Source organism: Silurus aristotelis, assembly GCF_946808225.1.
Source record: "Silurus aristotelis genome assembly, chromosome: 14".
Lineage (NCBI taxonomy): Eukaryota > Metazoa > Chordata > Actinopteri > Siluriformes > Siluridae > Silurus > Silurus aristotelis.
The window spans coordinates 612,257-624,756 of NC_139587.1; the positions used below are offsets into that span (position 1 = coordinate 612,257).

Here is a 12,500-nt window from a genome sequence, read left to right on the forward strand (position 1 = left end):
CACCAAACTGAACTTTTAATATGTTTCCACACGGACGGTTTTACTTGCCGGATTTGTGCATTGTGGTGTTTGGGTGCTGATTTAAGACTCAGCACATCATTAAAAGAAATGTTTAGTGATTAAAAACTACATTTTAAAGTGAATAATTTGTTTTATATCTGAGTGCAGAAAAAACTTTGTGAATGAATGTGTTATAAAATGAATTTAAGTTCATGCGTTAATTTAAACAGCTGTTACACAAAATGATATATATAAAAATGTATTAGACGTCTTTGGATGCATAGAATTTTGCCTTCACTTGAACTAGGAGACCCAAACCTGCTCCATGTGCCTGTGCACTAATCCAGCTCCAGAGAGATCTGCTTTCCATGGGTTGGAAGTGAGTGGAAGATCTCCTGTTCTAGAGCTCCACCCCTATTAAACCCCTTTGGGATGAATGTGAACACTGACTGCACACTGGAACCTCCTCACCTTCTCACCTACATCAGTACCTGACTTTACTAACACCCTTGTAGCTGAAATCCACCCTTGGAGCACAAATCTCCACAAAATCTAGTGGAACATCTTCCCTGCAGAATGGAGATTGTTATAAAGCACAGATTCTTTGGCCATACGGTGTTTAATTTACTGAACTAATATTTGAATTATGAAATTTTCCACAACAGGAAGTTGCATCATTCACATTTTACTAAAAGTAAAGAAAATCTCTGAAATTATATTGTTTTATTTCATATATTTGTGAAAAGGACGATGATCATCAGCTTTTATTTTATTTGATTTATTATGAATCAGTGATTTAAAATCAGCTAAAAATGTCCAAGAAAATGTATTATTTTGTGGATTTATATAAATATACACACTGTTGTTGTTGAAAGTCTCAGTGTGTCAGTGTGAATTTACAGCAAAGAAGTGAGGGGGTATTCTCTTTCTCTCTCACACACACACACACACACACACACACACACACACACACACACACATCCATTTCATCTGAGAAATTGCTAAACTACAGAAGCTTAGCAACCATTCAATACTGCAGGTGTGTGTGTGTGTGTGTGTGTGTGTGTGTGTGTGTGTGTGTGTGTGTGTGTGTGTGTGTGTGTGTGTGTGCGTGTGTAAATTGTGCACATATACAGTCGAGTCTAAAAGTCTGAAACTGTTTAAATTCATCACTTATAAAACAGAAATTTTTAAAGCTTTAAATAAAATATAAAAACTTTTATTTTAAATAAAATATAAATATAATATTAATAATATTTTTCACATCCTTTTTCATCTTTAAAAATATTTAAATTGATTAAAATTCTCCATTTTAACAGAAAACTCGTTAAGTTAAAATACATTTGTTAGTGCAAGAGGAGACGAGAGGCGGAGTCGAGGGGCGGAGTCAAGGGCAGAGTTAAGGTACATCCTCGAGGGGTGGAGTTAAGGGGCGGAGTCGAGGGGCGGAGTGTGAGCTGTAAGTGTGTCACTGCAGCACAGCTTTTCTGACACGTGAAGTGACGATCTGCGTGCAGCGTAATAAAATATTATCTATAAAAATAATAAAGATTTTCTGGATCAGGACGAGGAGAAGCTCATGTTTATTAAGTGATGAAATAAAAGCAGTTAATTAGACTCGCTGTATCAAACATTGAGAGACAGAGTGTGAAGACGATGAGCTTCATGCTTCAGGGAAAAACAGACGAGGAGGAACAGAGCCACATGCTCTCCTCCAAACATCAGCACCTTTACCTCTGTATCCTATCCAGTCTTCTGGGTGGAAAAACAGCCGGGGCAAAGAATGAAACAAAAAATAAAATAGTACAGATTTCCTCGGAGGAGAGGAACGATCCTCTTAAAGACTCATTCCTGAGTCACTGCACACTCACAACATTATACAGACATACTGTACATACAACTCAACTCAACTCAACTCAACTCAACTCAACTCAATTCAGGAGTTTAGATTTATATATCCTATAATAACTGACACATTTCTGACTCATTCATAATTGATAAATTCTTCCCTGATTATTATACAGTGTCTGTGTAAAGTGTTCTATGGTGTTTGAGAGACACATACATGCTCCTTTTATTTCTATAAAACAATCAGTAATGGTGTGAACATTTATAAACAAATCTATAAAAGTCCAGAACTTTATTTTCATGAAAAAATCCTCCATTAGCATGAAGAACATCTTTACACAATATCAACATCAGGACACTCCGTTTCTCCAAACATTCAGCTGAAACACTTTGCTGTGTAAAACTCTCCAGAGATGTTCTTCACTAGCTGGAGATTGTTCTTCATCTCAGAGCAGTTCAGTAGGATTGAGGTGTGGTAACTGGGCAGGTGGTTTCATGATAGATATCACTCCAGACGTCTGTCTGCTCTCTAAATAACACGTACAGAACTCAGACGTGTTTATCGCTTCGGCTCATCGTCTTGTTCTACACTGAAGTCGGTGTCCAGACAGAACTGCATGGTGCTGAAGTGTGGAATAGGAGCCATGATGGTTCACTTTCACCACTGAATCTAGATGTATGTATTGATTTAGAATGTTCTCCACATTTAAACAGGAATGTGAGAAGTGGAAGGTGATGGAGCGACATTAAGGTGTGACTTTAATAAAAATGATCATCAACAGTAGGAACATGCATGTGCCTCTCAAACACCATAAACACTCAGTGTTTCCACTTTTCACAGAAACTGTACATATAAAAGAAGCAACGAGATTAAAGGAAACATTTTACCTTTGATTTTACCGTCCAGGAAGTGAGCTAATGAGAGAGAAAACAATAAAAAAGCTCTGATTATTCAATAATATACATTTTTATGACATATTTTTCGGATTCAAACCTATTCAGTGTTTATCTGTGTGAGAAATCTGAAAACTAAATCAGGGTGGTGGTGAGAGTCTGTGTTTCACGCAAAGAGCCTTAAATTTAGCAACATTTGAATTTTTAATTCGATAAATCAAAAAATGCAAAAAAAAAAAAAACGTTTCGTGAGACCGATCACGTGACACACGCAATCCAATATTTCTTCAGTTCCCAGATCATGATTTTACTTTCTACCTGTAAAATTGTTTTCTTCTTTTCCTGTCACTCACAAGCTCTTAATGAACATTTACAGAGACGTTTAGAGAAAAAAATAAAGACAAGAGTAGTAGCTGAGATTTCGTGAGGGGTGCCAATACTTTATATTAATTCCATAACTAATAATTTCGTTAAACGATTTTTAAATCCAACAATAACAATAAACCACAATGATCTGAAAAATGTGTAATCTTCTAAACTCATGATTTTTAATGTTATCTCTGATCAACCAATCAGTGATCAGCCCCGTGCCTAGCTCCGCCCACACGCCCAAATTCAGCACATATGAAGGTACTGTTTAACTAAAGAACAAAAATAACAATAAAATGCAATAACAATATTTATATATGTGTGTGTGTGTGTGTGTGTGTGTTGGACTTACCGATGTTGCAGTGTTCTCCCGTCCAGCCTTGATGACACACACACTGACCTTCACGACACACACCATGTTCTCCACAGCGTGGTTCACACTCCTCCTCCTCACACTGAACCCCTGACCAGCCATCTGTACAGCGACACACACCACCAACACACACACCGTGCGGCCCACAGTCTGTAACACACACCTCTGACATCACAAACACACAATGCATGTTAATTAGTTTATTTGTTTACTAATAAGATGAAATTGAATCTGATTGGTTGAGATTGCTACAAAAGCTTGTAAAGAGAATCTGATTGGCTGGATTGGTCGAGATTTCTACAGAAGCATTTAGAAAACATCTGTTTGGTGGAGATTGCTACAGAAGAGTGTAAAGTGGATCTGATTGGTCGAGATTTCTACAGAAGCATGTAGACTGAATCTAATTGGCTGTATTGATCGTGATTACTACAGAAGCGTGCAGAAGAAATACAAATCTGATTGGTTGTGATTACTACAGAATCTGATTAGACAGAATCACTATGGAAACAGGGGAAAAACGAAATTGGTGCCAATGAATTTAACATTTCAGTCATTAAAACAAAATAATAAACCTGAGATAAAAAATTCATGTTTGGTTTTGAATATTTTAGTGTATAATCTAAATTAGAAATGAGTTAACAGGAAGTGATCGTATCACAACCCGTAGCGAGAGAGAATTTTTTTATCCCTCTGTTTTCATCTTTTTTCAACCCATCATTAAATTTTAACACGGCTTTACCTCTCGACGACCCTCCAGAAGTTTTACACCTCCACAACCCCTCAGCAATCAGTCTCTCCTTGACAAAGCCGCTCCGGAAAAGAAAACACGCCGAATAAAAATGAGCTCAGTGACTCGATTTCCTCCGGCTTTTTTCAGAAGAGATCCAGATTTTGAAACAGGAATACAAATGGGAGCAATTTCCAAACACAAGCAGCAGCTTGAATGAAAGGGAATTAAGTTAATGACCCCTAATGTTCACCTGAGTCTTTACACGCTCTTACAGAGTTTTTCTTTTTTCGATTGTGAGCCCCTGAAAACCTGCGAGTCGCTTTGTAGAATATTAAAAGTGCTGAGAAAACAGGAGACAATCGTTCAATCTATCCTTTTTAAAAGAAGAACCTCCTTTGTACATTAGTCAACATAATCAATGTTTCATTAACAGCAAGGTGTTTATCAGGTTCCTGCACTTCCAGGTCTCAGCAGGAGGCGGGTCGATCCACTCAGCATGTACATTAATTAAAGTTTATTTAATTGAGGTGGAGGTAATGAAGAGACAAAGATCCCCCCCGGTGCTGCAGCAGGAGCCCCACGGCACACGGCAAAAGCTTTAGAGGAATCGTTTAGTTAAAAAAAAAGATATCAATAAATAATCATGCAAAACGTCCCTTTTACTTCAAACTGCCTGAAAAGCGCTGATCAGACTGCAGCGCTCAGAGTGTGAAGTTTCTTCCAGTGAAAAATTAAACACACCAAACAAGTCAAACTCAATCCACTTTATTTGTAAGTTTTTATTTGAAAGAGGTATAAACCCGTACCGCTGGAGCAGTTCGGTCCGGTCCAGTTGGGTTCGCATTCGCACGACCTGAGCTCCGAAATCCCTCGACCTGAGCAGTGTTCGGAACAATCAGACACCTGAGATTCACATCTGGATCCGGTCCATTCCACAAAACAGTGACACCGACCGTGAAAACAAGAACCGTGATCCGAACAGGACGGGTCCAAACAGTCAACTGCAAACAAACCGACAAACAACACACATAAATAAATAAATAAAATAAATAAATCCAATTCCACTTACAGGGTCCTAAAATTCCTGAGAAGACAGAGAGACGTGGTGGTGGAATGAGGAAGTGCAGGAGGGCAGAAGGAGAAAGAGGTTGGAGAAACAGAACTGGGATCGACAGGGTGATGAGAAAAGTAGGCAGGAGAACAAGAAGATGCAGCAGCAGGTGAAGAGGGATGTGGTGAAAGCCAAGGAAAAGTCATATGAGGAGCAGTAGGAGAAGTAAAGAAAGAAGAAAAGGATTTGTAGCGATTGGCCAGGAAGAGGAACCGAGCTGGGAAGGATGTGCTGCAAGTTAGAGCAATAAAGGATGGATTGTGTTGAGAAGATGGAGGGAATATTTTGTGGATTTAGAGAAAGCGTACGACAGGGTGGAGAGAGGAGTTGTGGTGTTGTATGAGGAAGTCAGGTGTGTCAGAGAAGTATGTGAGGGTGGTGCAGGACATGTATGAGGACAGTGTGACGGCAGTGAAGTGTGCAGTAGGAACAACAGACTGGTTCAAGGTGAAGGTCGGACTGCATCAAGGATTGGCTCTGAGCCCTTTCCTGTTTGCAGTGGTGATGGACAGGTTGAAGGACGAGGTCAGACAGGAGTTTCCGTGGACTATGATGTTTGCGGATGATATTGTGATTTGTGGTGAGAGTAGGGAGCAGGTTGAGAAGATCCTGGAGAGGTGGAGGTACACGCTGGAGAGAAGGGGAATGAAAGTCAGTAAGAGTAAGACAGAGTACATGTGTGTGAATGCGAGGGAGGGCAGTGGAGGGGTGCAGTTACAGGGGGAAGAGGTGGAGAAGGTGGAGGAGTTCAGGTACCTGGGGTCAACAATGTAAAGTAATGGAGAGTGTGTTAGAGAAGTGAAGAAAAGAGTGCAGGCAGGGTGGAGTGGGTGGAGAAGAGTGATAGCAGGAGTGATTTGTGATAGAAGAGTATCTGTGAGAGTGAAAGGAAAAGTTTACAGGACTGTGGTGAGACCTGAGATGTTGTATGGATTAGAGACAGTGGCATTGAGTAAAAGACAGGAGGTGGAGCTGGAGGTAGCAGAGCTGAAGATGTTGAGATGTTCAGTGGGAGTGATGACGATGGACAGGATTAGAAATGAGTTTATTAGAGGGACAGCGCATGTAGGACGTTTTGGAGACAAGGTGAGGGAGGTGTGATTGAGATGGTTTGGACATGTGCAGAGGAGGAACATGGGGTATATCAGTAGGAGAATGCTGAGGATGGAGCCACCAGGAAGGAGGAAAAGAGGAAGAACAAGGAGGAGGTTTATGGATGTGGTGAAGGAAGACATGCAGGTAGTTGGTGTGAAAGAGACAGATGTAGAGAACAGAGGGGTGTGAAGACGGATGATATGGTGTGGAGACCCCTAAGGGGAGAAACCGAAACAATAAGAAGAAGAAGCAGAAGAAGAATTGCAGATAAATGATAAAGTAATAAAGTCTCTGTTGTATAAGTGTAAAGTATATAGTACGAACTCGGCATGGCTCAGACGCTCCTCTTATGTTTTATCCCTTTATTTCCTCCTTTGTGATTTATCCCTTGTTCTTTCTCTTCTCCACTCGATCTGATAGAGTGTATTGATCTGGGTCTTTTCTCAGCAGCAGCTCAGGCTCTTCAGAAGTGTGTGTTGAGGTCACCGGAGTGGTGTGTTATTGAGTGAAGTGAATAATTCACCTTGAGAGAAGGCGAGATCGGGTCTGACCTCTCATTTACAGACTCAACAGACTCTTTTCTCTTCTAACTCTTTTTCTTCTTCTCTTCTCCTTCTCATGCTGAAGATCGACACTCAATAAATGCCACCTAGTTTCTGTTAAATATTCAGGAATGTTGCAGGAGCAGCACTTCGTTCTACACTTCATACTGTAGCTCCTGAACCTCGATTGTCCTGAGATGAAGCAACACTCCAGCATGGAAAAGTCATTCTCTCTTCGTCTTATAGACAACAATATAATCATAAATCTCGTTTCAAATTACTGAATAAGTTTTAAAAAATAATCCTGTCCTCGTCCAGTTAAATCCTCTAAAGAATGTATAAGCTCTGGATTATTGTTTTCAGCCCTGTGTTTTTACACACTGTTCTTATTTTCCAACTGAAAATGAGTGTATTCATATAGAAAGTGGGTGGAGTTTATGTGACTAGCGGTCATGTGACTGTTCAAAACAATGTTTTACCAAATTGAAAAAAGCCAAAATTCTATCATATACACCGTCTCCTCTTAGCTAGCTCGCTAAGGTGCCATCATTCTGTTTGGACCAAATGGGGGCGTATTTTTATAAAATTGTATCTGTAACCATGGAAACAGAGCTGTGTATGTATCAAACAGGTGTGTTTGATTTTTTTTCTATTTTTATTTTTCTCAGTTTGATGATGGCGTCTGTATCAGAAATATGAAAAGATATTCACTCACCCACGTCACAGTTGTCGCCTTTGTATCCGCGGTTACACACACACACTCCGGACACACACACGCCATGTCCTGAGCATTCAGAGTCCACACACTGAGTCACGGGGACGTCACACTCCGTCCCCTTCCAGCCGCTGTAACAGTGACAGCGCCCCCTGCTGTAATCTCCATTACCACTGCACAGTACAGGGCATGCAGCTGAGAAAACACACACACACACACACACACACACACACACACGCAAACACACACACACACACACACACACACACACACACACACACACACTGTATAATGATTATTTTCCTTTAACAGGAAATTATCGAAAAACATGGCAGAGTTTTTATCCATTTATAGTTACCTTTAATGTTCGGTTACACAAGTTAGTTCCTGTTATCACTTATGCTACAGCAGCTATACAGTAAACTTGTAGTTACAGCTTCACTTCTGGTTCACACAAAACTCTGAGACTGGAGACTCCTTCCATTTGTTATAGTAACATCTCATTTCACACAAATGATTTCGATCAGATTTTGAGCAGAGTGTGCGCTCTACATGAACCTGTGATCAAGCTGTTACTATAGAAACCATTAATATAAACCAATCAGAATCCAGATTTATGAGTCTTTTCTCTGATGGACCAGGACAAAGTGCTGTTTGATTGTTTATTGTACGTTGGACATGAACAGTGTAAGAGACTACAGTAAATACGGAAATATTCAAATCAGGATATCTATAAAGCTGTTAAGGTACAGAGACTAAAAGTGAATAAACCTGAGGCTAAAACTAAAACTGAGACAGAGACCAAGATTGAGACAAAGACAGAGATTGAGACAAAGACAGAGACTGAGAGGGACTGAGAAAGAGACAGAGATTGAGACAGAGATTGAGACAGAGACTGAGACAGAGATTTAAACAGAGACTGAGACAGAGATTGAGACAGAGATTGAGACAGAGATTGAGACAGAGACTAAAACAGAGACTGAGACAGAGACTGACACAGAGACTGAGACTGAGACAGTGGTTAATTGCTGTATATCAGACGTGTTACAGGCAGTTTATAGCAGTGATCTGCTCAGGCCTGGACTCCACTCTGTGTCACGTTATGAGAAATATAATCTGTTTTGGCAAATGACTTCACACACACACACACACACACACACACACACACACACACACACACACACACACACACACACACACATAATAATAAAGCAGCAGGGTAGCGTGTCCTTAAGCTGATTACATCACAAACTCTCGTAATTTTGTAGAAAAATGACAGGATGTGTGTCTATATTATTTATCATGTTTTTTATGTCAAGTCAAGTTTATTTAGATAATTATATATATATTATTATATTATTATATTATTATATACATATTTCACAACAGACATTGTCTCAAAGCAGCTTTAGAGAATTTCTATCTATATTGGCTTTTTATATTAAAGAAATGAGTGTTTTATTTTTGTGTTTTAATGTTTCGTGTGATATATATTATATATTATATATATTTAAACATTAATAATAAAAAGATAATAAATAAATGAATAAATACCCTGAGAGCAGTACGGCCCGAGGAATCCTGGGAAACAGCGACAGGAGGCAGAGACACATTCTCCATTTCCGTAACAGTTGTGTGGACACTCAGTTACTGAATCTGGAGGAAACAGGAATAAAGCAGGGAGAGGATTCAGTGTGATGCTTCACCCTGGGAAAGGAGGAAGCTTACAGACAGAATCGATTCCTGCCGTCACGTACATTATAGCAGCTATAAACACTCGTTCCCTCACACTCTCACTTTATCTCAGACTAAATAATCAGCTGGAAAAAAACACTCTTCTCTCCGGAACAACTGCTTGTGATCGATCGGAATCCGCACTCGGATAGCGGCGTTGTTCCAGAAAACAGGAGCGCGTAATCAGGAAACACCACAAACACAAAACCATCAGAGTTTCTATAAAAACATCACGTCCACAAACAGCTGAACGGAGACAGATGTGGCTCTTCACAACAGGAATGATATTGTTCGGTAAACACGAGCGGTTGTTCGTCACTCGATAAATCAATACGTTGATATTATTAGCTGCAGAAGAGCCAGAGGCAAAAAGAGCATCTGTTTCTCCGCAACTTTATCGTTTGGCAGCAGCTCGATGGGCAGTGTGTTATTTTCCTCATCAGGAGCAGCGTTTCACTTCAGAAGCTGTCGAGCAACCCACACACACGCGCACACACACACACACACACACACACACAAAACAAATACACGTCCACAAAATACCTCAGAAAAAAACTCGTTCAGTGCAGTTTGACCTTTAAATGCTGTTTTATTTCCCTGAAAACTTACATGAAAACGTCTTGTCATTTCTGATCGACGTGAATCTGAGGAATAACCAGTAATCATCATCATCATCATCATCATCATCATCATCATTTATAACGTCGACACAAAACACACAAACAAACAGACGCACACTAAAGAAGAAATCATACAGAAACAAGATGAGCGAAAGGATGAGTTTCAGACTTTGATAATAAACAACAACATTTACAACAAAACCAGATGCAGGGAGCAGCATGAAGACGAGGAGGTGAGACTGAAGACCACATTTTACACAAACACAAATACACAATGTTAGTTGTCATGACAACTCTAAAGTAAAACACCCAGGCAGGAATTGTAGCATTTGTATTTTATCCATATCATTATCCACATCTGGCTGTCAGATCATAGCCACATCTCAACCATATCCACATCTGGCTCGCAGATCATAGCCACATCTCATCCATATCCACATCTCATCCATATCCACATCTGGCTGTCAGATCATAGCCACATCTTAACCATATCCACATCTGGCCGTCAGATCATAGCCACATCTCAACCATATCCACATCTCATCCATATCCACATCTCAACCATATCCACATCTCAACCATATCCACATCTGGCTGTCAGATCATAGCCACATCTCAACCATATCCACATCTGGCTGTCAGATCATAGCCACATCTCAACCATATCCACATCTGGCTCGCAGATCATAGCCACATCTCATCCATATCCACATATCAACCATATCCACATCTGGCCGTCAGATCATAGCCACATCTCAACCATATCCACATCTCATCCATATCCACATCTCAACCATATCCACATCTCAACCATATCCACATCTGGCTGTCAGATCATAGCCACATCTCAACCATATCCACATCTGGCTCGCAGATCATAGCCACATCTCATCCATATCCACATATCAACCATATCCACATCTGGCTGTCAGATCATAGCCACATCTCAACCATATCCACATCTGGCTCGCAGATCATAGCCACATCTCATCCATATCCACATCTGGCTGTCAGATCATAGCCACATCTTAACCATATCCACATCTGGCCGTCAGATCATAGCCACATCTCAACCATATCCACATCTCATCCATATCCACATCTCAACCATATCCACATCTCATCCATATCCACATCTGGCTGTCAGATCATAGCCACATCTCAACCATATCCACATCTGGCTGTCAGATCATAGTCAAATCTCATCCAAAACCACATCTGGCTGACAGATTATAGCCACATATAATCTATGATCACATCTGTGTGCCAGATTATAACCATACCTCATCCATATGCACATCTGGCTCCCAGATCATAGCCACATCTCATCCATATCAGCATCTGGCATCTAATTCTTATCCCTGACTACAGCTGCAAGATCACAGTTACACCACATCCATATCCACACCTGGAACATCTGGCTGCCAGAATTTAGCCACATCTCATCCATACTCACCCAGAACTGTAGTGTTGAATGAAACTGGTTCCTGATTCAGCCCATCATTATAAAAAGCGAGATGCCAAACTCCATCATGAAGATACTGAATGAATCCAGCACAGTGAATGTTGACCGGGCTCTCCACACCGTCCCTGGGAACCTCTGCATCCCGGGAAACCAGACGACTGCCATCGAGCAGCTCCACAAAGTCATACTGAGACACACACCAGGGTTTCCTCAGAGTCACACAGAGTTTGTGTTTTTTTATTTTTATTTATGTGTGTGTTTGTTACCTGTGTGTGTATGTGTGTGTATCTGTTACTTGTGTGTATGTGTTTGTGTGTCTAAGGGTGTGTGTGTGTGTTACCTGTGTGTGTGAGGGTGCGAGTCCCTTCCTCCCATATACTCCTATCAAAGCGTTCTTCTGGATTGAGATGTTGAATTTGAGGTGCTTTGGTTGCTCCAGGATGATGTTTGATCTCCAGAAAAGCCCCGGGATCACAGAGTAACTCACCTGCTGCCCCACCTGCACCTGCCCCGTGTCCTGCCCAGAGTCAGTCCTGCCTGTGCCACACATACACACACACACACACACACACACACACACAAACTCACATACACAAACACACACACACACAAACTCACACACACACACACACACACACACACACACACACACACACACACACACACACACACACACACACACATACATACACATACACACACACACACATACACACACACAATCTCACACACACACACACACACACACACACAAACACACACACAGTAGCACAAAAACACACACACATGAACACACACACACACACACACACACACGCACTGAGTAAGTAAGAAGTAGAAGATAAAGAAAAAAACGCCAATGTTACAAATGTATCCATCTCTACCGGTCTGTGTCTGTCTCTATTTTCTGTGTCTGTCTCTACCGGTCTGTGTCTGTCTCTATTTTCTGTGTCTGTCTCTACCTGTCTGTGTCTGTCTCTATCTGTCTGTGTCTGTCTCTATTT

The 12,500-nt window shown here is 40.7% G+C and overlaps 1 protein-coding gene across 1 annotated transcript in view; it reads right to left on the minus strand.

Moving 5' to 3' along the window:
- The window catches only part of LOC310736755 (teneurin-3), a 73,926-nt gene that overhangs the window by 27,491 nt on the left and 33,935 nt on the right, over positions 1 to 12,500 (minus strand). The window contains exons 6-13 of the mRNA XM_083560525.1: positions 11,837 to 12,033; positions 11,488 to 11,683; positions 9,232 to 9,333; positions 7,678 to 7,872; positions 5,021 to 5,215; positions 3,464 to 3,649; positions 2,737 to 2,763; positions 1,735 to 1,755 (exon numbers count right to left, since the gene is read on the minus strand). Of these exons, the coding sequence (XP_083416651.1) occupies positions 1,735 to 1,755; positions 2,737 to 2,763; positions 3,464 to 3,649; positions 5,021 to 5,215; positions 7,678 to 7,872; positions 9,232 to 9,333; positions 11,488 to 11,683; positions 11,837 to 12,033 (1,119 nt within the window). The remainder of the gene's footprint in view (positions 1 to 1,734; positions 1,756 to 2,736; positions 2,764 to 3,463; positions 3,650 to 5,020; positions 5,216 to 7,677; positions 7,873 to 9,231; positions 9,334 to 11,487; positions 11,684 to 11,836; positions 12,034 to 12,500) is intronic.